Here is a 26,203-nt window from a genome sequence, read left to right on the forward strand (position 1 = left end):
AAAAGAAACTATCAAAATTTAAGGTTCTCTCTCTCTCTCTCTTTTAGATTCTGTTTAAAGATAATAGAATAATTTTTTTTAATTTTATTTATAAGCATATCATTAAATTTTTATCACGTTTGTTTCTTTTACTTCATTAAGATGAAGGGAAATATAAAAAGAAATAGGGATGAGAGAAAATTAAAAAAAAAATTCAAAAATTATAAAATTTTTACTATTTTAGGAGTTTTTTTTCTTAATTTTCTTTCATTTTTTGCTATTTTTTTAATCTAAACAAAAGATAAATATTAGTAAGAGAAAACACATTGGCAAAAAAGAGAGCATGTTTATTAAAAAGAGCAAAGTTAAAAAGCTTATTGAGTATCTAGGAAGAGTTACTAATTTATAAAATTTTTCTAATTCTAACAAAATAAATTAAAACTGCTTTATAAATAAAATGATGAAATGCTTGTGTATATGTATAGTAATTTATTTAGGATTGTGTAACCCAACTTTAATTTCCTTTAAAATCTCATCCTGGTTCCACCCTTGAGCAGAGCTGTCTATGCATTGAATGTGGCTTTATCAAGACCAGTGGTGCACCATTCAAGGGTAGAGTCAGAACATTTTATTAGGAGAGATCGAGATAACAAAACATATATGATAATTGAAGAAAAATTATATATATAATATAACATAACATAACATAAATATTTTAACTTATATATTTATATTTAATTTTATAAATATATAACAAAAATAAATATATACTTTTTTTAAGTTTTACTCATTAATTTTTCATAGCATAAGAAATAATTAATTATCATGTTCATGATAAAATTTTTAGCAGTTTTCTTTTCAATATAAACTATCATTAAATTGGGGAGACAAATATTGAATGATTCAAATGTATCATTAGGATATAAAGTTTTGTGTTCAATTTTAAAAACTTTATCCCTTGCTCACTGAATTTACTTTTTATATTTTAATTAATAACTGTAGTAAATGAATATATTAAAATGGTAATTACACTCAATTGTTACAATTTTCTTATGTCGATGAGATCTAAGTATATTATAGTTAAAAGTATTCATATAATAAATTTTAATAGCTTAGTTATACAAAAAAAAGTTTTTTTGGAAGAATATAACTTACCATAACCTATTAATTTTTTTAAGAGGAATATAACTCAACCATGATCTTTTAATCTTTGGATGAGTAATTTTATAATATATATAAATTAAGTACATAGAAATCAATATATCTTAGGATTTTTATTACAATGCTTAACAAAATTTGCTACTAATACTTCTCATAATTTTTCAAATATAAAATAAAATTAAAATTAAATGACATCAATTGTTTAAGAGCAAATGCATCATTATCTTGTTAAAAATAAGTATATTATATGACAATTATATCTTTAAACTATTAAGATAGTTGAGTTACATGTGTAAATATCACATATAAATTGAAATGAAAATTCTGTCAAATATCTCAAAACATTATAATGTGTCAATTTAAGAAATTTAAAAAAAATACCTTCATTATTTTACTGAAAAGAATTAAAAATCAGGGGGCTGTGATCCTTATTAATCTCTAAATTTACAATATATAAATCTTTTGTATGCTGGTGCAAGCCCTTAAGAAAGCGAGGATGTGACTCAGGGTGATGAGTTAGTGGACATGTGGAGACAAAGGCACGCAAAGGAAGTTAGGAAAGTAACAAAGATGTGGAATATCGTTTGCTAAAATAAAACATTGTCGATTCTGCACGCCATAGCTTTTTCCCCACCATCTTATTGAAAACGAGACTGAAATAAAATGATAATATTAAATAAAAATAACAAAATCTATTATTGATATATAATTGATATGCTCTTTATGTGGTTTCTATTATGGAGTACATTTTAGAAATTTTTTTCAATCTTTCATATTCATTTTGCAGGAATATTTGTGTAGCATTAATTGCTTTATCTCATTTCAAATTTTCCCTTTTTCAATTTTTAATGAGGGGATAAAAATGTTTGTATTTTATATTACATATTTATTAGGACTAAAAATGAAAATCCAAGCATTTTTTAGACAATTTCAACTATGTAACTAATTTTTTTTGGTTTGCGAGTTAATTATAGGTAACTTTTAATAAGAACTAGAGAAAATATAAACTCTATTAAAAAATGTAAGGTATCTTTAAGAAGTTAGATGCTTAAAAATATAAAATATTTTTAATCTTTCGAGATGTAATCCTTATCTTTTTTTTCAAAGTACCCCTATTGATAGTGATTTTATATTTATTATAATAAGGATAAATATGAAGAGATAGAATTAGTTAGAAAGTAGGTAACTACTTTATTAGAGGGTGAGATTTGATTAAAAATACCTTACTTCCTCTGTTTAAAAATATAAGACATTTTTAATCGAATCTCACTTTTCAATAAAATAGTTACCTACTTTTCAACTAATTCCATCCTTTTATATTTATTCCCATTAAACACCCAATAGTAAATATAAAGTCATTATCAATAGGGCACTTTTAAAAAAAGGCAATGATTATGTAACACACCAAATTTTTTTTTAATAATTTAACTCAACCATAGTTGGGTTACAGCCACCCAACACATTTTTATATCAATAATTTTGATATAAAATATTTTATAATTGGCTTCAACTCACACACTATAACATTTCAGATAAATTTTTACCTCCCACATGCCATTAGGCTAAATCACATTTGTCCATCCTTATACTCCCAACAAGTAAAATAAGCAATTTAGTCAATTTTCAATACAAGCCAGTTATTTGGCCTTATAATCATGCCATTTTAACCAATCCAAAGTAAACCAAATATTAAAATTACAGTCATCCAAATTGTACTAAAAATAGAAATAGTTTGAAAGGCATGATTACATTTATATATTCATATAATTGACAATAAACAAAAAGCCCTAATATTGACAATATAACACATTATAAATCATAAATTAAATACCCAAAAGAGACAGTGGATCTATACCACTAAGTCTCTGGGACTCCTCCACGTGTCACTCGTGGCTCTTCTCCTGAAAATTGTTAACCACATAATGAGACTCAAAAGTCCCAGTAACCAAAGCCAATTTATGATAGTGTATACAAACAGTTAAGTGTGTGCTTACTAAGTGAGAATTAAAAATAATATAATTCCAACAAATATAAGGAATATTATAATAAACACAAACAACCATCCTTATATCCCTTCATTAACCTCGAGCCGTAGCCCTCACTCGGTGCTAAATTACCCGGCCAAAGGTAGATTAGCCCGAGCCCTTACAAGCCACCTATTGAGCTCCAATAGGGGCGTACCACGTGGCACATAAATACAACAACAATAGCAAGTCTCCCAACACCTCCCACAATAATCAAATAAATTTATAATAATATTGCACAATTATACAATATTACAAAATTCATAATTTTCTCAATAATCACCCAATTAACAAGAAGTAACACTAATCACAAATTAAAAGCATGGTTACCTTGTGGCTTTTTCAATAAATTATTCCTTAAAATTTCTCTCTCACCACAATCTTCACCAGTAATACAATCTACAAATAACATATTATTTATAAATATTAGTTTCAATTTTTGAAACTAATAAAATAATTCTAATAATAGAATTAAAATATAACATAATTCCTAATCTCAATCTTAATACAAATCTATAGTTAATACTATTAAGTATAATTTTTAACTCCTCTTTTAATTATCAATAAACATTAATAATCTAAAAATCAACTTCTAAACTAATTTTTATTATCAAAATTTTCTTTTTATTTCATAAATTCGTACCTAAAATACTCAAAAATTAAAAATTAAGTCTCTAGCTTAGAATCATAATCCTATAGCCATAATAATTCATTTCTCATCCCAAATAATCATCTAAACCTCAATAAATTAACATATATTTTCAGATCTAGTCTAGAATTTGATCCATAAGCCACAAATTCAAAGATCATCAATAAATTTATACTCTAGAACATTTATTATACTACTGACAACCTCAAAAATCATATTTATTCAACATAAATTCATCCCTCTTCCAGATCTTAAATTTTCTACCACTACAAACTCAAAAACTAAATAAGAAGGATGACTAAGAAAAATTTTTAGAACACTTACTTAGTCTTGAAAAGCTTAAAATCACATTCTAAATATCCTATTAAAAACTCTTACCTTAAAACCCTGCACCGGTGAATTTGGCTCACAGATGCTCTCTCTGCCGAAGCTCACGCACGAAAGAATGAATGAAGAAATGAAGGAACAGGTGAGTTTTTATAAAAATTCAGTGGGTCCCACATTTTTTTAATTATTTTCTCTCTTCTTCTTCTTCTTCTTTTTTTTTTATTATTTTATTACCGTTACTGTTGAGGCGGCGGACGAAGCAAATTCGTTTTCTTCTTCTTCTTCCTTTCTTTCTTGTTTTTACACCTTTTTTTATTATAATAATAATTTAATAATATTATTTTATTATTATTTTTTTTATTTTTTTAATTATTTTTTTTTTAATTTTCTATTAACCCAAATTAACTATTAAAATTTATATTGGGATGTTACAAATTACACCTTAAAAGACTAAAAATGTCTTACATTTTTTAACATTCAATTTTTTAAAAAATACCTTATATTTTTGAATGGAAGGTGTATTAGTTTTACATTTTTACACATTTTTAAAAATGCCTTACATTTAATTAAAAAGAGATTTTACAATTTTTTTGGAAGCACTAGTTTCTTGTTTTCTCCTAAATACCCTTAAGCACGTAGAAAGATACAAAACTACATAACTTAACAGTATTGGGGAAGGGTAATTTTCAAAAAAAATGATTGAAAATATCAACATATTTAATTCAATGAGAGTAACTGAAAAATTTTGGCTAGTTTTCTTAATCTACATAAAATTTGTTAATAAATATTTCTTATAAAATAGACATCAGGGAGTAATTAGTTACATGCTCACCCCAGTTATAATTTTTTGATCAAATTTATTACTCTCTTTATTAAAAAATATATGACATTTTTTTAGGAGCTTGATATTAAAAAAATGTAAGATATTTTTAATTTTTTGAGGTATAACCATTGTCTTTTTTCAAAAAGTGCTCCTATTAATAAATGACTTTATATTTATTATAAGGTGTTTAATAAAGATAAATATAAGAAAAATAGGTTAGTTTAAAAATAAGTAACTGTTTTATTGGAGGTGAGATTCAGTTAATATTGATAAAAGAAAATGCATTATTAAAGCTATAAATTTAATAGAGATAAATTTAAAATTTTATTTATTTTTTAAATATAGTTAATAAATTTTAATTTTTTTAATTTAAATAAAATATGTTAAAAGTTAATTATAAATAGAATCTGAAACATGAAATGATTGAAAGATATAACGATGGATGTCTTACATATTACACTAAATCTAACAAATAATTTATATTATTTAAATCCTCAAATTTCAATTTTTTAGACGCGGGTTTGCTTAAAAAGGAGAATTATAACTTCTAAAGGGATTAACGGTGAAGAAGGAAAAAACATGTCATTTTTTTAATGAAAATAACTATTTTATTAATATGTGAAATATGTCAGGGAGTGTCTTACAATTTAGACAGGAGGAATGCATAAAAAAAAAAGACACTAATTTCTCCTATCATATTTATAAAGAAAAAGAAAAATAATTTTTTAGACCTATTTATAAATTTATCCTTTTACTCCTATTATATGTTAGTGAGAGAGAATATTTTACTTGATTTTATCTACAAGTTATTTCCAATATATTTCCTCGCATTTAAGAAAAGCCTCAAAATTCATTAATCCTGTTTGAAGATTTAATAATTTTTTTAATTTTATTTTTATTAAGTGTAGATACTTTAATAGTATATTTTTTCTTACTAACATTTAATGAGAGGTGAATAGGAAAAATTTATAATAAAATTTTAATCATGTAACTTATTATTTGTATGAATAGGACCAAAAAATCTCTATTTTTTTTTATAGATCGGACGCAAGAAAATATGTTATTAATAAGGATAAATTTAAAAATTTATTAATTTTTTTAAATAATAAATTTTACCTTCTTTATTTAAAAATAAAATATTTTTTAAAGAGTTAGATATTTAAAAAATTAAAATATTTTTAATTTTTTAAAATATAATTATTATTTTTTTTAAAGTATTTCTATTAATAAATTTTGTTAGATGGGGGTGAAATTTTTCCTAATTCTACTATTTGGTTAGCCTGATTTCTTAGTTATGATCCAACAGGAATATAATAGGAGTGAATGTCGCATCAAAGATCGAAGCGTTCATTTATTATTGTACGTCATGGACAGCTTGACCATGGTTTTGGGCATCAAATCATGGCTGGATATTATATTTTAATATCTGGCTGCTATTTTATATGAAGAAAACCATACCTTTATTTACCACTAAATTAAAATAATCTTCAAGATTGAGTCGCCGTCGCTCGCACATTAATTATAAATATTTATCTTGCAAAAAAAAAAAAATCCACGTATTATCATCTAATGAAAGAGAGGTTACATAATTGATACTACAACTCGTTCAAAATGTATGAAGTTTTCTATCATTGACAAAAAATGTATGATTATTCACTAAAATGAAAGAGTGCATAATAAATCTTGGGTGATCTTGAGTCTATAAAATGAATGAGGCTAAGCAATCAACTAAAGTTGTGGGTTGTAAAACCGCATCTATAGCAGATCGTTTTGCTTTAGAGGAAAGGACAAGAGCCAGCGGTAATGGACGAAGCGGAAGCAAAAATGTCTGTGTAAATCTAAATATTGGTGAGAATAAATATAATCAAGATAGATTGATTTTAATTGAAAAATAATTTTAGAAAATAATGATAGCCTTTTATCATTCCCTGTAATCTTATTAAATTTTGTTTTTAGTTTTTATAATTTTTTAGTGTGAAAACAATAAAATTATAAGGATTTTAATAATAAACGTCACTTAATCTTATTGAAGGATTAAAAAATAAAAAATTATAAAAATTAAAAATAAAACTTAATGAAATTATAGAGATCGATGTTTGTGTTTTCCAACCAATTATTTTTAATTATTATTTTAATTTTAATTAATTCTGGTAAAGTTAATTATTTAATGACAGGGAGTACGTGACGAATGTAAAATCCAATTATACAAGGAAAAATTCTTCTGATATTAATAACTGTAAATCTTTGTATTTGTATTTGAGAAAAACGCGGTCCCTTGGAGAAATCTCACGAATTGGAACATAGAGAAAAACATTAGCACGACCAATCCTTGTGTAAAGATGACACGAACGAACGAACGAATCGAGGACAACGTGCGGCCATTATAGTTAAGCATTTTATACGCCGAGGGAAAGAAAAGGGTGGGTCTTTGAAAACCAAACGCGGCGCTATCTTTGTCATCTTTCTCTCTCTAGACTCTAACTCTCTCTCCCCAGTCCCCACTCCCCCACTCTCTGGTCGATTTTTTTTTTCTGGCTCCATTTTCTTCCGCGCTCGTCGGGACAGTGAAAACAAAATCAGTCATCAATATAGAAAACCCAAGTAGAATCTAAGTTAACAGAGAAGAGAGAGAGAGAGAGAGAGAGGGGGGGGGGCAATGCTGGATTGGACTGGAACTTAGTCAAAGCCGACCAAAGAGGAGAGCGTATATGGGTGGCGGAACGACACTGGTGGACGGGATTCGTCGCCTTTTTCAACGTCGACCTTCTTCTGCAATCAAGTCCTCTGATGACGAGCCTAGTCACGATCATAACTATCACAATGCCGATCGTATTGCTAGTACCAACCATAGCCACAAGCTCGTGAGAGATTTACGCGCTCAATTAGCTACTATTCCCAGACAGGAGAGAGAAGAAGGCGAGGAGGCCGAAGACGGGTTCGCGATTGAGGATGATTTTGATATCTCTGGCTTGAAGCATATCAAGGTTCCCACACGGGCGTTCTTCAAAGCTGCTTCTATGGATCCTTCTAAGAAGGTGTTTTCTTTTCTGCTTTTTCCTTCTTCTCTTTCTGATTACTTATTCGTATTATTTTCGATTGAAGGATCTGGTTTTATTGGGTTTTGCCTGTGATCCGATTCTTCAATGGTCTTATTCTTCTTGTTTTTTTTTTAAATATAAATTCTCAAGTTGTTATATTGTTTGGTGATTCGATTGGCTAGTGCACGATATTGGTTTCAGGCATTTTGGCTATTGGATTTACTGTGCATTTTTTAATCTAGGTTACGTTTCGTTGGTTGGTAGTGTATCGTAAAATCCACTCTTAAGTTTTGTCTGGGGCTTTAAGAAAGGGTAAACAAATAAATACCAAAGAAGTAAGCTTCAGTTAAATGAATAATTACTTGCTAGCAGATATCGTGATTAATTTTTTATTTGGTGCTGTTTGATGGGACTAGTAGCATTCAGCAACACGATCAAGGGTTGGATAGGAAGCCATGTTAGCTTCATATTTGACTAGAAAAAGAATAAAAGTAAAAAAATAAAAAGAGATAATCCTTTGTTGCGATTTACAAGCAATGGACCAAAGGCGTTGGTTTAACCTAATTCTGATTCGTCTGCACTTATACTATAGCAGTGATGTTGTGTTATTAGCGCTCGACTGCTTTCTTTTGTGTCTATTTATCATTAGTGACATCTCTTATTCTCTTGTGAAGATGTATAACATTTCATGGTCTTAGTAGTGAAATTTCATATTCTCTAACAGGGTTAGATATACGTACTTTATGCTCCTAACTGTTCTTGTTGGGCGTGTTTTGCATATTACACCATAGGAATGACAGTAGGTCAAAGGAAAGTTTCAATTTTGTTATAAACTTGTAATATTTGAGTACTCCTTACTGCCTTTATAGTTCAACAATGTGTTATTTTTGTTAATAATTTTTACGGTTATCAAACAGGGCACTCCAGAAACAGAGTTCTTCACTGAGTATGGAGAGGCAAGCCAATATCAGGTCCAAGAAGTTATTGGAAAAGGAAGTTATGGTGTCGTAGGTTCTGCAATTGATGCTCGTACGGGGGAAAGGGTTGCGATTAAGAAAATTAATGATGTATTTGAGCATGTCTCTGATGCCACAAGGATCCTAAGAGAAATCAAACTCCTTCGGCTGCTCCGGCATCCTGATATAGTAGAAATTAAGCATATAATGCTTCCTCCTTCAAGGAGAGAGTTCAAGGATATCTATGTTGTGTTTGAGCTGATGGAATCTGACCTTCATCAAGTAATCAAGGCAAATGATGATCTTACACCTGAGCACCACCAATTTTTTTTGTACCAACTTCTTCGAGGCCTGAAATATATACATTCCGGTATCCTTCTGACTAGATCCTTGGATTCTGTAGACAGTGAAACAGAAATAATATACTATATATTTTCCTTGCAGCGAATGTGTTTCATCGTGACTTAAAGCCCAAAAATATTCTCGCCAATGCTGATTGCAAACTGAAAATATGTGATTTTGGGCTTGCTCGAGTTTCCTTTAATGATGCGCCTTCTGCTATATTCTGGACTGTAAGTAGCCTGCCAGGTGTACCATGACAATATGTTTTTATTAATTGTTATTCGTTCCTTTAGGATTTTTAGTGGGGAATTTTAATAAATTCTCTCATCTTTGTGCCTGAAATTATTATAAAAAACTTATGATGATTTAATTTACATACTCTTGTAAAGGACTATGTTGCAACTCGGTGGTATCGTGCGCCAGAATTATGTGGCTCTTTTTTCTCAAAAGTAAGCTTTTTATCTTTGATATGCCATTGTCCTCTGAAATTTGTATCATCTATCTTTTGGTGAAGAAAAGTAGAGGCATAGTATTATCAATGATGTGTGCCTAATAATCACACTGCTCAGTTGAGCGCTGCTCAATTCTGAGCTCTTGCATGGTAGTACAGTAAGTGTCTTGGTCTATTTGGTGCAGCAAAAATTTTCTTGTTTTTGCTCATGTAATAGATGGAGGTATATATTTGTGTGTATATATTCTTTTTTGTGTTAGCAGCTGATAATTTGCAGTGTTGATTGTCTCTATAAAGATAACCAAACAGCGTGGGAATGTTTCTATTGATCAGTGCCATGGAAAGTTGATTAAATTATCATCTTGCAGAATTTTATGCAGTTGTTGGTCTTTTAACTCTAACTGCTTTATAGATGGTCAATATGCACGGAATTTTTTGTATGGCATTGGTTTTCCTTCTTATTTTTATTTTTAAATTTAAAAAATTCACATGTTACCTTCATCTCATATGATGTTCTTTTCCATTATGTAGAGTGATGCTCCATTGATATTGTGCTAGAGAGTATTCAAATATATGGAACATGGCTGGCATTTTGGTGGTGCTTAATGTTTATCTAAATGAATGCTGAACAATGACCCGCATTGTAATTTTTTAGTAGTTATCAAAGCTCAGAGATACAATTTAGGGAACATATATAAGCCATGAATTGATAGTTTTATGTAAAGTATCGTTATTTATTCTAAAACCTCATTTTGAGTATATTATTATATTGTCTTAATGGCTATACATATATCTCATGTTCGTTGGTGTGTGTTTCTTGTCTATTATCTGTTGCTGAAGCCTTTAACACTGAGCAGCTTACCTCAACTGTCTCTCTCTCTCTAAAATTTTGGTGCTATCATATACTTAAAAATATTTAACAATGTGCTTAATTTAAATCTGTGTTTTGCAGTATACCCCTGGAATTGATATTTGGAGCATCGGATGCATATTTGCGGAAATGCTCTCCGGGAAGCCATTATTTCCCGGTAAAAATGTGGTGCACCAATTGGATTTGATGACTGATTTACTTGGTACTCCTCCTGCTGAAACCATTTCGAGGGTTAGTTGATCCAAAAATAGTTAGTGAATTTCTAACAATAGTTGAGGAACATATGAAATGCTGTGGTGGTATTAATTTACAGTTATACTTTTGATGTTGTCAAATTCTTTCCTTACTACTCCCTCCGTCCTAAATTATAAACACTTTTAGACAATATCTGATATACCAATAAGCCTCATTAAATACACTCAACAATCTTATTTTTTCAAAACAAAAATATAAACTTTCAAAAATGTCCATCATTTAATGTATTGAAAATAGAAGGGACGGAAATTAATTAAGGGAAAGGATGATATTGGAATTGGTATATTTAATAAAACCTTAATTTACCTAAAGTGTCTTCTATTTTTGAATGGAGAAATTCCTTCAAAAGTGCCCTATAATTTGGGACAAAGGGATTATAATTTTAAAATTTGGCTAGTCACAGTATGTTTTAATGAATAACATTTATATCTAATTTTTACCTTTTTTTTTGTCGTGTTTCTCTGAACAATTCTTAATATCACAGATTCGTAATGAGAAGGCTAGAAGGTACCTTAGTAACATGCGGAAAAAGCAATCAGTTCCACTTTCTCAAAAGTTTCCTTATGCAGATCCATTGGCCCTTCGTCTACTGGAACGCCTACTTGCATTTGATCCTAAAGATCGTCCTTCCGCTGAAGAGGTTGATCTTCAGTTACCTAGATATATAGCAACTAGTGATTACCAAAGTTGAAGTTTTGTTGAGTGAAAATGCTTTGAGATTGGTATCCAGAGGTAATTCTCTTGTTCCATAATGTATACTTCTTTCTTTATGCTTGTGATTGCAGGCATTAAGTGATCCTTATTTCCGCGGTTTGGCGAACGTTGAGCGTGAACCTGCATCTCCTCAACCCATTTCAAAACTTGAGTTTGAGTTTGAGAGAAGAAAATTGACTAAAGAGGACGTTAGAGAGTTGATTTATCGGAGGTACAGCCATATAGTTGATGAATGTTGCTTTGATAGTCTCTCCTTTGTGCTTTGGTAATAATCAATGCTACATTTGAAGTAAACAGATTCTAGAGTATCATCCTCAAATGCTTCAGGAATATCTGCGTGGTGGAGATCAGACCAGCTTCATGTATCCAAGGTAAAGCAGTAACGTAAATGCTGAGAATCTGAAACTATCTTTGTCTACATTATTGATTTTAAAATGTCTGACTCCAAGCATACGTTGATTAATGATTTGTTAAATATCTTACTCAAGAGATACGATGAAAATTATGGCCTTGATCAAACTCCATAGATTGTTGCCTTCTACACCATTAAATTAATTATATTTGCTTTGTCATGTGATGTTGTCTACCAGTGTTTGCTACAATATTTTAAAGTTGCTTAATTTATGACATCTACACGCTTATTTAATGCTGCATTTAAGGATTTTCTAAAAACTAGCTCCTCAGTGCATGGTTGCATGTTTTATTCATATCAGGGATTTATCTCTTTAATCTGAAAAACACCATGGATAAATATGTGCGTGTGTGTGGCCTAGTTAGGTTGTTCTGAACTTCAGTGCATGAAGAGGCCCTTACGTTAGAAAAACATCTTTTTAGGCATGGTTGCATTTTCTGATACAGAGACTCAAGGTTCCGTTACTATTAAGAAGGTCCGACCCATATTGCAATTCAATATAATGATTTTTTTATTTGATTTGCTCATATGCTTGACATTTCATTGATGGCATGATGTGTATATTAAAGCAGACAGGCAGAGAGCAGATGTCTCTCCTGCCATCGGGCATGGTGAAGCTAAATGAATTGAGATGCTCAGAAAACTTTTACAATGCTTTTCACGAAACTTAAATCATGACATATAGGGAGAATCAATGCCTTGTATGCATTTATCATTGTTTCATCAAATTTTTGTTTGCTTTTTGTTATTTTTTTCGCAAAATTTTATTTCATTTCTGAGAACTGGCATGTGTTTTATTTGCTCCTGCTGTAAAATCTAGTTCCTTCAAAATTTTTGTTTATGTTTATGCTAGTCCCATTTACTTGTTGAAGAATTGACTTTTGAGAATATACTGATGATGTTTAATTTATTTTTGAAATGAATTACATAGACCTTTTTTGAATTTTTTTTTTGGATATGTAGTATATTCAAAATGAATGCAGCTTTTCCTGAATTTTGTTCAAATTACACAATTTCTTTCTATTAAAAAAAAAAAAACTACCCCTTAAACAAATACTAAATTTCAGAGCTCTGTGAGCCTTTCTCCCCCTGTCGTGTGAAACTACAAAGATCCTACTTACAAGATATACACAAACTTTTTCTGAAAATAGAAATCAGCAAAACATGGAAAAGGCATGTAACTAAAAGGAAAAGAAAAAACTTAGAGAAAATCCGTAATTGATTCTTTGTTTTTGGGAAAATTTGTGTAGGTTTTAAAAATAAAAGAGATGTTTGTCTAATTTTGGGAACATTCACTAGTTTTTTATAATTTACCTTCTGTTTTTACAAGTTTGTGTAATTTCAGTGAAGTTCAAGGAAGTCATCATTCTTCATTCCTTTTTAAATTTTGCATGCCATCTGGGAACTTTGATGTGCAGTAAAGTTATTGTAATGTAAATTTTAGCTTGGGTTTATTAGTCAATATTTTAATGCTATCTTACTGTGTAGTGGGGTTGATCGGTTCAAGCGACAGTTTGCACATCTTGAGGAGCACTACGGCAAAGGTGAACGAAGCACTCCTTTGCAGAGACAGCATGCCTCTTTGCCTAGGTGAGGCTTGGTTGCAAAAATTAGTTGTATTTTCTTGATTCAAACCTTGTGAATCGATAGGCTTTTGGAGTCATGCATATAGGATTGAGTATGGAATATCACTTTTCTAGAGAACGAGTGCCTGCTCTGAAGGATGAAGCTGGTCGAGACAATGACTTTGAAAGGCGAACCAATGCAGCTGTAGCAACAACTCTTCACAGTCCTGATGGGACTGAAGCTGCACAAAATGGACCCTCCAAGCCAGACCAAGGTACACGTAGCCTGTTGAAGAGTGCCAGCATCAGTGCTTCCAAATGTGTAGGTGAGAAGCCAAGTAACGGTCTAGAGGTAATGAACTCTCTTTTCTCGAATTCATGGCTCTTTTTGACCATGTTATCTGCCCTTGTGTGTGTGTGTGTGTGTGTTGGCCACAGTTTTTTGCTCTTATGTTAGATGAAATGGATTGGTATAAGCCTGAGTTTTGAAATTGTTAGGAAGTTAACAAGTCCTACTCTGTCAGTTATAGTAAGTGAGATCACAGAGCTATCTTGACAGTTGCTTTACAATTTCATGGTATCCCAAATCATGTAGATGGTGTGGTAGAAACTTGAAAGAGAAAGGTTAAACAGTAGAGAAAGAAAGAGGAAAAGAATAGGGCAGAGGCAGAGGAAAACTTCTGGAATTAGAATCTAATTGTTTGAAGTAGAAGAATCACCAAGAATTACTGAATAATACTTCACTCATACGCTTGACAGATTGCATAATAGGATATTTATAGTCTGATACATTAAAGGAAAGCAAGTATCGTCCGAGATATGTGAAACCACAATAACTAACATGAGACACTTAACAATGGTCATAAAACTTAAAACATTAATATTATAACATTAAAATCATTTAAATCCTAAACTGAATCTTCATCAGAAGTGGGACTGCCATGTCTTTTCCTCATATAAACTAGTAAGGGATGTTGGTTCCTGTCATTATGACACAAAGCTCTCAAAGCTCCCTCTTCCTCCTTATCCTTTTTATCTGCATTATTTTCCCAGGAAAGATGCTTCCATTCATTGTTTTGGTTTATCTGTAACAGTTAAAGCATGTTTTAGTCAGACTATAATCAACAGACCCATGCTTTCAAATGATCCCTGATGTTTGATATATAAATTTATAGCAATGGAATACATTTTCTTCAGTGTTAATGCTGTCATCTTTTCTTGGTTACAGGATGAGCCTATTGAAGAGGTGAATGATGAGGAAGGAGAGGGATTGCCAGTTCATGCTTAGAGCAAAACTGTTTATTTTGATACAATTTTGTAAGGGTTCAGAGGCATTAATCATATGCCCCCCCCTCTGTTTGCAAATAGAAGAAAATAATTTTGTGCATAGTTGTTTGAAGTACTGTTTTTAAAATATTGTGTTTTTTCCCCTCCAGAACCTGATTTTAGGGACTCCATTATGAACATCTTGTACTTGACTATCTATGTTTGAAAATGGAGAAGCAATGTATTCAAATCATAAATTATTATGAAATAGCAGAGAGGGGCGGTCCTTGAAGCTTTCTGTCTTTTAAACAATATTGATGATTTTAACTGATAGGACTTGTATATTCTCTTTACATTAAAACACTGTCTAATTAATTTATTAGAGGTGTGATATCCAATTATGTTTGAATAGGCCTACCCATTCTGTATTTTTCTTGTTTAATATTGTACTTTCATATAAAAATGCATCAATAAAAATATTTTAAATAAAATCAATTATGTAATGCCTGAGCAAATGAAATTATATGCATGTTCCAAAAAATTTTTATTAACAAAAGACTTTTTTTTTATAACACAAACAAAAGTACTATTGTCCTTGAAAAGCTGCCACCACAAACTAACAAACGGAAAAAATTATATTAAAAGATCTACTATTAAGTTTTCACCTAACAAACATCTCAAAAATATTTATTTCCAGTTTTTTTGTTTATTTTTTAAAATTATTAGGACGAAAACAATAAAAATTGAATAACGATGAATGCAAATATGTAATCTTCATTTCTTTTATTTAAGGAATATTGCATGATGTGGATGGCATGTAGAGTTGTCAATACAAATTGGTCCGATTTTTATTCTAGTACTTAAAGGCTTAAGCTCAAAAGCTTGGATATACCAAATTGACTATATTAATGGCTCTAGGTAAATGGAGATCATCGCATTCATAGGAATGGGAGTTGGCTTTCTTTTAAATTTGCACTCTTAAATTGAATTTGATAATTCAGATTTGATAGTTTTTAAAAGTATAGAATGATTTGAATCATTAAAATTTAATTTGAACAATTCAGATTTAAAATGAAGGAGCAGTAGGAGAGAAAACCAATCTGAGTGAGAATGATGGGGAAGGAAAGAAACAGATCCAACAAACAGAAAGTCATAGTACCGCCATTATCCTTTTTCATACATATCAAACATTACTTTTCATTTTTAATTCTTATTCTCATTCTTGATTATGTTTTTTTTTTAATATTCATTTCAACACACCAAACATATTTAAATTTTCATTACAACTTGACAACTTCTCGAGTTAAAATTATGTCCAATCAAATCAGGCATACTTTAATTTGGCTTTTGAATCAATTTGATTGGAAGCAAATTATTTTTAGCTCTACACATTTGGACTGAGAAAAATTATATCCAATTCCAAGTGCATTAATCTCCATTGTGTTATACAAATCACAAAGAATCTTGACTGAGGAACGTAAAAGAAGAATCCAACAACATCCAATATCCATTATTATTTATATAACAAAGACAAAACATCCACATCAACTGGTAGCAACAAATTACAAAGAACCATATATAGTGCTCTTCAGAAAGCCAAAATGCCTAGAGAGTCCAAACACACGCAACACATATAAGCCCACAAATGGAACCAATTCAATTCATAAGGAATTACAAATGATTTTCAAAAGTTGATGGTCGCATGAACTTTGGTTGAATATAGAAACTTTTAATTTTTTTTTATTTGAGTAGGCTCTACCAACAACAATGGTTGTCTTTTTCGAAATACTGAGAAAAATGATAGACTTTTTTTAATAAAAGTGTTACATACATAAAGAATGAGATTTGAACTCCGACTATTTTCTTAAATAATGAGAACCTCTACTATTCATGCCCTTTGATTGGTTTATATATGGACCTGCTTTATGCTGCGAGACTCTGCATGTTAACAACAAAAAGAGAGAGCAACATCAGAGAGAAATTCATTACTGATTGTTAGTTTAAAATTTTCCAAACTGTAATTCAGAATGTCAGAGACAAGTTATCATGTACCCATCCCTTTCCCTCTTGTTTCAGATTCCTTTCCTTCACTTGCCTTCCAACATCCAACCACACACCACATGGGATATGTTTGGGGATCAGGTGATGAAATCTAGCCAAACCTCGAATTTTATAACACCAATCGACTAAGGTTGCTTGGGGCAGTTCGGGAATTCGTTTTTCTGGCCAATGCCAAAAGAAAGCAGGAACATACATACATGCTTGCATAGAGAAAAACAAATCCCCGAGCTGCACCTAAGCGACCTCCATCAGGTCAGTGATCAGCATTCCTCAGAATCAGAACTGTTTCAAACACTTCATTCTTAATTTCTGCTACCAGCTTCTGTGATGTCTGATGGGTTAGTGTTGTCCAGCTTATATAGGTGAGGCCTGAAGCTGTCTCCAGGTTGGTGAGATTTGGCAATTAATTAAAGATGATCTTCTATATTACTTTCTTGGATTCTCATTCATTTTTTTGGATTTGGATGCTTTGAATTTCCAATATTCAGACCCCACAAGGTATGAATGTGTTTTAACAAACATGACTTGGTTTTATTATTTGAGATCTGAATTATTAATGAAAGGTTGTAAAAATGTCTAGATTCAGTGTGCTGTGTAGTGTCTATGCACCTCATGAAAAACCTTGTACTTGGTTTTCTGAGGGCAAGTTTCTGGTTTTATTCAAAGCTAAAAGTCTAATAAGGAAGTTTACAATCAATGCAAATTAATGTTAGGATAGTGTACAATAATTTTACTTGTATCTATGAGATCCAGATATAATACACTTTATTATTGTGAATTTCAACAAAGAAAAAATATAAAAAGTCAGGATATCATATCACAACCCCCAAAAAAAAAAAAACAAAGGAAGGAAATTAAGATATTGAAAAACATTGTCATAGATTTTTGTCACTTTAACGTATACAAGAAGGAAGATTTTGCAAACTTTTTCCCTATAACTAGATACAAGTCACCTGGTGATGGCTAAAAAAAATAACTACAATTTAATTTCTAGGTTTTGCTATTAGCCTAGGTTCTTTTTTTTTTTCTTTTTTTTTTTACAATGTGTGCAACCAATTTAATGGACTTCGAACAAGGGAAAAAGAATGTAAATAAATATCCACCTCGCATTAAGGAAATTATACCAGTTTAACAAGAGATTTTGAATTTGAGCCTTAATGATACATTAGTGTTGATGGAAAGTTTTTGTTTGGATTCAAATTAGTCTAAACTTGTATTAAGTCTTCTCAACACGATATGTAAACTCAAGATACCGAATATTCAACACAAAAAAAAAACATGTAAATGATGACCAAATCCTCTTTAAAAAAAGAGATGGAAAAATATCGAGTTATAACAGTTTAATTAGAAATATTGAGTTTGAGATTCAGAAGTGTATTAACATTGATAATAGAGTTTTTGTCTAAAAGGATCTTCCGTTGGTTTGACAATTGACATGAATTGTTCCAACTCTCGTTTAAGTCTCCTTAGCTCGTTATAAGACAGTATCAGACTATCGGATTTTCCCAAAAACAAAAGCATGTAAGCAAATAATAACTTGATCCAATTGAATAACAGGCTATACTTTTATTTCAGTTTGAATTACTATATTTTAGCGCTTAAATGCTTGGGGCCCATGGCTTTTGAAAAATGGAACACGGCAAGAATCAAAAGACGAGAAATAACAATAAAGTGCAACAAAAGAATTTCAAATTTAAACAGTCATTCTCACAGCTTCAGTTCTCACCATTGTTGTCCTCACCCTCGTTGTCTGCACTCTCTTCCCTTCTCCCAAAATTCAAATCCAAATCCTCACCGAATCACAAGCTTCAAACTTCACAGGATTACAGCCATGGGTTGTGTCTCTTCCAATTTAATCAACCACAACGACGAGTTTCCTCAACTCGGTTCTTCCGCTCTCGGCCACCACATCGTCTCCCTCACCTCCACCACCTATGGGCTCCTCAACCTCGACCCTCCTCCTCAATCTCCGACCACCCCTCCCACTCGCTTCACCCTAGGCTCCATCTTCCCCAACCCACTTCGCGAACCCAAGCCCCTCTGGTCCGAACCGGAGGTCATCAACTCCTGGGAGCTCATGGCAGGTCTCGACACGGACAGTTTCCGCTTCTCTCCTCTGCCTCCACCCAAACCCTTCCCCATCAAAGATTCAATCTTTGATAAGGAGAACTCGAACCCAAATCGAAACCAGTTCAATCTTCAACATGAATCCAGGTTTTGTGTAAAATCCGATTCGATCAAGCCAGTGCTGGACCGGTTTGAGAGAATATGCCCGCCCAATGGGGAAAACAGAGTGGTGATCTACACGACGACGTTGAGAGGCGTTCGGAAGACCTTCGAAGCTTGCAATGCTGTGAGGGCTGCGATAGAGGGCTTTGGAGTCCAAATCTGCGAGCGAGACGTGTCCATGGATCGAGGGTTTAAAGAGGAGCTAAGGGAATTACTCAAGGGGAAGGAGGAGAAGGAGGCGATTGTGCCTCCAAGAGTGTTCGTGAAGGGAAGCTACATTGGTGGGGTTGAAGAGCTACTGAGGATAGTGGAGGAAGGTTTACTAGGGAAGCTTCTAGAAGGTCTGCCCAGAAAGAAAGCTGGGGCAGTTTGTGGGGGTTGTGGGGATATGAGGTTTTTGCCTTGTGACAAGTGTAATGGGAGCTCCAAGAGGGTGGTGATGGTGATGAATGAAGAGACGGGTCAGAAGAAACAGGGGAGGATGGTTGTTATTAGGTGCACTAACTGTAATGAAAATGGATTAGTCATATGCCCCATTTGTACCTGATTATTATTATTACTGGTCAGACTTGGTAGTCAAGGTGATGTTTCTCGCTTCACCGATCGTATGACTTACATCACAAATAATTTTTCCTTTGAAGAGGAAAAGAGTTGCTAATGTAAAGAGATATATGGTTATGTTTTTATTGTATTGTTCCTTGCTTCATCTGTGCGTCTGCCAGTCCCAGCAACTCTAGTTTAAGAATGTTGAGGCTTGTGAATCTACAGCCTCCAGTTCTTGATAGCTTTATATAAACTCAAATTCAAACATCCCAAGTGTGATTTACATACTTGCACCTTGGGATCATAGCCTTTCTGCCAGCATGTCCAAAAATCAGGTTCTAATGAATATCCTTTAAGCCTACTGTATCTAGCTGAGTCCATTTCGTTGCTCCAGTTAATCCACCAGAATATATATTTTCATAACAGATTTTCATTTGCAGTTGAAGATCTTGGATGTTGGTTCAAGGCTCTAAATTAAGGGAAAAGACAGACATGACAAAGCCCGTAGTTCCCGCACATTAGTTGAATATACCCGCATAGCATATTCCAGCCAATTGCAACTTCAAAGTAAAGTGGGTCTGTGTTCATCATAATCATAACCAAAGTAACGAGGATCTGTGATCCCTCTTTCTTTGGTTTTCACTCTGGTCTCTTCTCATCCGGGTTTTTAGTTATTACTCACCCTGGAGGTTTCGTGATGGTTTGTTTCTCATGCTGCTGGCGATTCCTTAGAAGTCCCACATCGCTGAGTTAGCAGAGCCTCTAAGCAAAGAGCAACTATAAAAGCCAAGCAGAGACACATACACAAGCATACCTTTCTCGGCCTTTTGGCTAAGATCAAGTGTAGTATCTGTTCTTATCAGTTTAATATCTGATACGTGGGCCATCGGCCCACATGATATTAAATTAATTTTTCTAGGGGGAGGGTGCATTACGGTAGCTTGCTACTGGCATCCTCAAGCGTCGCCCATGCGTTGCACTGCTGCACGGGCCAGGCGCACCCCGCCAAGTCCAGTTAAAATTTTGAAGCTCCAATATTTTAGTAGTCATTGAAAGAATTTGGGCTTCGGTTTAGTGTTGTACTATGACCGTCAGTTCCCGTAGTTTTATGTTGCATTTGCGCCCGCGAGTCAAGTTTTCTAGTTATTTTCAGCCTCGTTTGTCTTGCGTTCTCTTAAGAGTTACAAGTGAAAACTATCTGATACAAACAAATTGGGTTTGGATATAGTAGCTTGGATATATGACTTTAGATGTATCCTTTTTCTGGTACTTCCCTTGTTCTATCTCCTTTTGATTTTATGTGCATATTTGGGCAGTTTGGATCGTTTCTGCAGCTTGCATTGAACCGGATTTATGCAGTCTCTTTTTATGCCTTGGACAAGATAACATCCATTTTTGGCTTCTTAGAATATTGAAATTAATGCTAACTTCGTTTCACGGTTTTGTGCTTTTCCGTAGCCTCGCATTATCATCCACGTTGAAAATCAGTTGAGGATCTATCTCACTTCAGTTATCTAAATCTAACAAGTCTTGGTCTTTCTTCCAAATTCACTTCATGCTGCGGTGATATTGTATTGGACGACAGATTCAATCTCAACATTTTGCCATTTTGATACAATTTGCTTCTTCCCTTGTTGTTGTGGGATGTGAAGGACCCAATTCTGAATCCTTGAACCAATAGGAGACATCCTGGCAATGATTGAGTTAGCGTGATTTCTTAAAGAGAACAAGAAAACTGTCTTTCAGATTAGGCAATGCAAAATTGAGCTGAACTTTTCACAATAATCACTCCAAATATTTGACAAAATCATTGTATTATTGATAAAGCCATACAAACTTTCTTGATCTTGCTGTATAGCTATATAACTGATATGCTGTGTCTTTAAGACCCCAAAGAAAGATGCATGGTAAGTTGAGAGTAAAAACTTGTTGAAACATCTAATACATCCTCTGCTTTCTCTTGTGGTCTCAACTGGTTTCTGATCATCCTACCACAGTCTGAATCTGATATCATTTTAAATTAACCTAACCAGGAACGAGCTGGATGGTTAGACAATCAGATCCCTTTTCAAAATTTTAGAGCCTGCATTAGCCTTAGCCTCCTACTGTCAGCTAGGTTAAAATCTTTGAGGGATCTATCTCGTTTTCTCAAATTATCTAATCTGATGATGAAGGAAGGATCAATTCATGTCTCTTAAGATGATTAAGTTTAAAGACACGGGTAATGCAGATTAGAGTAAACAAAGTAAGTAAAATTATGAGGAAGAACAGGGGAAACAAAACACCAGTGTTCATGAAGATCCCAGTGCACGTTTAGGAGTTGATCTTTCTCAAAAGAATCGATCATCTTAATTTTCTCAGAAGATGACAAAACTATGTAATCATATTGCTAAAATAGAGTCACCTTTCATTGATGAATGATTGCTTGGATTCATAATTAATCTCACAACTGATAGGTTTTTGGAGCAAGTGAATGGTATGCTCATGATTTCTCCATGAGATGTCATGTTCTGATAAAATTGTAACATGGAAGGAATACAGATAACGACGAAAACAACATGAAAAGATGAACCCTAAAAGCACTGAAAGGTGGTGCAGGAGATATCATTGTGAAATAAAAGGTGAATGAATGAATGAATTAAATAAATAAAGCGTCATTATTGGTGATTTGAACACCAAAGGCGATATAATAAAGTAATGAAAAAGAGTGAGTTGGTTTGTCAAGAGATTAGTGCTCCTTTGATCTCGGATTTTGGGAATTCACTTGTAGAGAAACTGATCTTTAGTTGGCACCTAACATTCAGAGATATTATCATATTATTGAAGGTTAAATATTTGGAATATTAGAATCTGAATCCTCTCTGATTGAAAATGGTGACATCTTTTTCGGTTTAAAATTTAGTCTGTTACTTTGCTGTGCAATGGTAATGGTTGGAAAAGAAATTTAGAAGATGTTTAGATAGATGATTTTGAATTTTTGATTTAAAATTTAACATGTAAATTTTTATGTTTGGACAATGTTGGAAATCCACATCAATAATGAAATATCCACATGTTTTGATGGTACTCAAAGTCGATTATTGGAATTTGAAATAATTAAAGTAGATTAAGTATATTTAAAATTTTAAAGAAATTGTAATAAAACATTTGCTTAGATTTAGATTTGAATTAAATACATAAAATTTTATGTATTTAAATAATGGATTGGATCCAAACATAAAATAGAAACTACCCATAAGATCATTGTATCACTAGAAAGATTTGAATTGAAGACATGTCTTTATAAAGTCAAAGGGAAATGAGCAAATCGGTGACAACCTTACACAAACAAATAGAGCTAAAATTGTCTCTAGCAATCAGGCTCATGCTACATAACATTGAAGCAGCCAACAACAGAGCATGCCAAAAAGGACCCCAAAAAAAGAAGAGCCAGCAAAAGGCAATCATTAATTGAAAAAGATTTCTCATTTAAAAAAAAAATCCCTTGAAAAGGGTGTAACGGTGGAAATTAAATTGGATTATTTATTTTATTTTTTTCCTGATAAAAATTGGATAATTTCTATGCATACATTTTTGTATGACACTCATCTAATCTTTCTCAAAATAAGGGTTTTTTTTTTCACAACATTACATATATTAATGAAATTTATTAAATATAGTTTACCATCTTAATTTTTAAAAAAATACTATTCATTAATGAGAGAAAGAGAGAGAATAAAAGAAATGTATTTAAGGAATAAAATAATGATGGATGATATTGAATAATCATCAATAATAAATCTTTATTTTTTAAAAATTATATTATATTTTGGAATATCAAATTATCTTTAAAAATATCTTATAAAATAGAATACAGAGAGTATCATATTATGTCTTTATGAAAATGGAACTTTTTTATCAGCCGGCATGAAAAAAAGGGGCACTTTTCATCATTTGTACAAATTTAGGAGATCCAAAATTTTGTATGCAGAACTAAATTAATAAAATTTGAATAATAGAAATCTAATATGAAACATCCAGATGCAATGTGTGGTGATGTACATGGAGTTTTGGCAGAGAGAAGGGTTTTCCTTTAGAGGACAATGCTTCATGTAGGTCCATTCTCATGCTCCCATTGCAATCATTCACACAAATTACAGCACACACAAAGCTGTGCACCAATTGCCCCTAAAGAATACAAAACTATAATTATTTTACTGAGTTTTGGTACTGGTTTTTATACTTTTTGTTGTTGTTCCAAGTTATTTAAATTTTATTAATATGTAATGTTAGTTCTTATTGTTATTGAAAAAATTAAATATGTTAATATGTAAATAATTTTATTAACTTCATTGCTGAATTGATAAAATTATGATGAGTTGGACATTGAATGAGAAAAATAATCACTAATCTTTTTGTTCATTTGTCCTAACCCTCATGTCTTCTTCCTTTTTAATGTTTCATCCATTGTGTACTTTAAGAAAAAGATTTTGATTTAAAATCCTATTTCTATTTATTTTTTCAGTGTTTTAAAAATCAAACCAAATCGATCAGTTCAATCAATTGAATCGAGAATCAACTTTTAATCCAGTTCGGTTGATATCTCAAAATTGACCACAGAAGAATTGGTCAATGATTAAAAAAGCCGATCAAAATAGAAAAAAAAATTGAAAACCAGATTGGTTCCCTTAAAAACTTGTTTGAATTATTTAAAAATTTAAAAAAATAATTTAAAAAATAATTAAAACAAAGAACAATCAAGAATAATTAATATTAATCATATATTTATCAACAATATATTATTTTATCAAGCATTTATTAATATATATTTTTGAAAAATATAATTTTTTTCATATAATTTTTATTAAATTATGATACATAAATTAAAAATATATTAATTTAATATTAATCATGGTTCAATCATGATTGAACTAATGAACCGTGAACCAGTGGTTAGTCTAGTTTAATGATCGATCTGATTTTTAAAGCCTTGCATTTTTTATATAATTCATTATAATTTTCATAAGTCAATATAAGAAGTAATATAGTAGTATATGTATATGTTACTCACTGTTAAGTCTTTCTTGTCATGTTTAAAAATATCAGGACTAGTATGCAGATGAATGAAACTTAAAAAATTTGAAATAATGGAAAAAAATATAAAGACTAATATTAAAATAAACTGAAATATAGGCAGTAACAGTTATATATTCCCACTTTTTATATTATGATGAATTTTTACAGTCTTTTTAATGCCTTGCTTTTCTCAAACTTGATTTAGAAAGTTGGTTGGTCTTTCATCAGATCCATTCAATCTTAAAGAATAACGAACATTTTTTTTTTTTTGGGGGTGTTGGGGATGAAGTACACCGGGTTTTTTTATGGATAAACGGAGAAATTTTACATTATCTTATTCTATAAAAACATTAAATCAATTTAACATTATTTTGCTTTATAAAAAAATAGAGAATGAGTTTTTATGGAATTTTACAAGCTATTGAAATCCAAATTGATTATTGAACTAATCAATTGAGTCACAATTAAATTAGTTATAAATTTAGCATTTTATGAAAATGATCAAGACAGTTAAATTAATTTAACAGTTTACTAGCACGGTGAATCAGATCTTCTTGCTATGAAATTAGCTTTCTCTCTCTCATAATCAAAAATTTGCATTGCAGCTTTCGGGAAAGCCTGCTCCAACCTCCGGGCCTCCTGCGGTCTGCTCATATAATTATATTCTTAAGGGAGTTTTTTTTTTTTTTGGGTAAAAAAAAACCTTTCAGAAGAAAGCAAAAGTAGTCTATTAGGGCATGTTTGTTTTTAGTTTTTAAAACTGTTTTTTATTTTCAAAAATAAAAAATTTAAAAATTTATTTGGGTAAGTGTTTTTCATTTAGATTTTGTGCCTGTTTGGTTTTATAACTTTTTATATTGACAAAGTGTTTTCCCATTTTTTAAATTGATTTATGTAAAAGCACATCCAAATAAAACTGAAAGTAAATTTGGACAATGAAAAAATTTGGTGCTTTTAAAACTGAAGATTGAATGTTAAATATTTAATGAGAATAATAAAGAATATTCCAAGATGTCTGGCCCAAAAAAAAAAAAATTCAAGATGAGTTCAAGTATTTGGCCAATAGGAAAATATACTTTTGACCGAAGAAAGAAATAGGGATGGATAGTAGGAAAAAAAATTAAAATATATGTGAATTCTGAATTCTGTATTTTTTTAAAAAATAAATAAATATTAGATTATACATTATAAACTGAATAATTAATCTTGTTAATTTTTAATATTAATGTGTATTAAATTATTTATATAATTTTTATTCAATATATCAAACTTTATATTTTTTATTCTTGTTATTTAAGATATCAAAATTTTATGTTATTTAAATTTTTATTACATAAATTTTTTAAACATTTTAATATAAAATACTTGTATAACAAAAATTATAAATTATAAAGATTAATATCTTTTTTTTGTTAATTGTGCATTTAAAAGCACTTTAAATTATACATAATTCAAATAATTTTTAATTTACTAAAATAATTT

At 31.2% G+C, this 26,203-nt stretch overlaps 2 protein-coding genes, 1 long non-coding RNA gene and 1 other non-coding gene across 4 annotated transcripts; 3 read left to right on the plus strand and 1 right to left on the minus strand.

The window, feature by feature from the left end:
- Positions 1 to 2,850: 2,850 nt before the first annotated feature.
- On the minus strand, positions 2,851 to 4,239 carry LOC129318608 (uncharacterized). The gene is made up of 3 exons (XR_008595262.1): positions 4,192 to 4,239; positions 3,495 to 3,563; positions 2,851 to 3,041 (listed from the first exon to the last, which is right to left on the minus strand). It is a non-coding gene; the product is annotated as an uncharacterized LOC129318608 (long non-coding RNA).
- Positions 4,240 to 7,393: 3,154 nt separating this feature from the next.
- LOC129318601 (mitogen-activated protein kinase 9-like) lies at positions 7,394 to 15,145 on the plus strand. Its single transcript, XM_054963454.1, has 11 exons — positions 7,394 to 7,998; positions 8,919 to 9,327; positions 9,402 to 9,529; positions 9,689 to 9,748; positions 10,703 to 10,852; positions 11,361 to 11,516; positions 11,662 to 11,778; positions 11,888 to 11,961; positions 13,491 to 13,592; positions 13,703 to 13,919; positions 14,796 to 15,145. The coding sequence occupies exons 1-11, from the start codon at positions 7,672 to 7,674 to the stop codon at positions 14,853 to 14,855; spliced, it is 1,800 nt and encodes a 599-aa protein (XP_054819429.1). The 5' UTR covers positions 7,394 to 7,671; the 3' UTR covers positions 14,856 to 15,145.
- A 3,380-nt stretch (positions 15,146 to 18,525) lies between these two features.
- On the plus strand, positions 18,526 to 19,807 carry LOC129318594 (uncharacterized protein At5g39865). Its single transcript, XM_054963446.1, has one exon. It carries the CDS (start codon positions 18,726 to 18,728, stop codon positions 19,668 to 19,670), a length of 945 nt encoding a protein of 314 aa, XP_054819421.1. The 5' UTR covers positions 18,526 to 18,725; the 3' UTR covers positions 19,671 to 19,807.
- Positions 19,808 to 20,476: 669 nt separating this feature from the next.
- On the plus strand, positions 20,477 to 20,672 carry LOC129296515 (U2 spliceosomal RNA). Its single transcript, XR_008589814.1, has one exon. It is a non-coding gene; the product is annotated as a U2 spliceosomal RNA (small nuclear RNA).
- The last annotated feature ends 5,531 nt before the right edge of the window (positions 20,673 to 26,203 follow it).

Source organism: Prosopis cineraria, unplaced genomic scaffold, assembly GCF_029017545.1.
Source record: "Prosopis cineraria cultivar Desert tree isolate PC_DT_omini unplaced genomic scaffold, ASM2901754v1 PC1, whole genome shotgun sequence".
NCBI lineage: Eukaryota > Viridiplantae > Streptophyta > Magnoliopsida > Fabales > Fabaceae > Prosopis > Prosopis cineraria.

Coding starts and splice junctions, on each gene's coding strand:
- LOC129318601 (XM_054963454.1), top strand. CDS start 7,672: ATGGGTGGCGGAACGACACTGGTGGACGGGATTCGTCGCCTTTTTCAA. Junction 9,530..9,688: donor CTTCTGCTATATTCTGGACT/GTAAGTAGCCTG, acceptor ACTCTTGTAAAG/GACTATGTTGCAACTCGGTG. Junction 11,962..13,490: donor ACCAGCTTCATGTATCCAAG/GTAAAGCAGTAA, acceptor CTTACTGTGTAG/TGGGGTTGATCGGTTCAAGC.
- LOC129318594 (XM_054963446.1), top strand. CDS start 18,726: ATGGGTTGTGTCTCTTCCAATTTAATCAACCACAACGACGAGTTTCCT.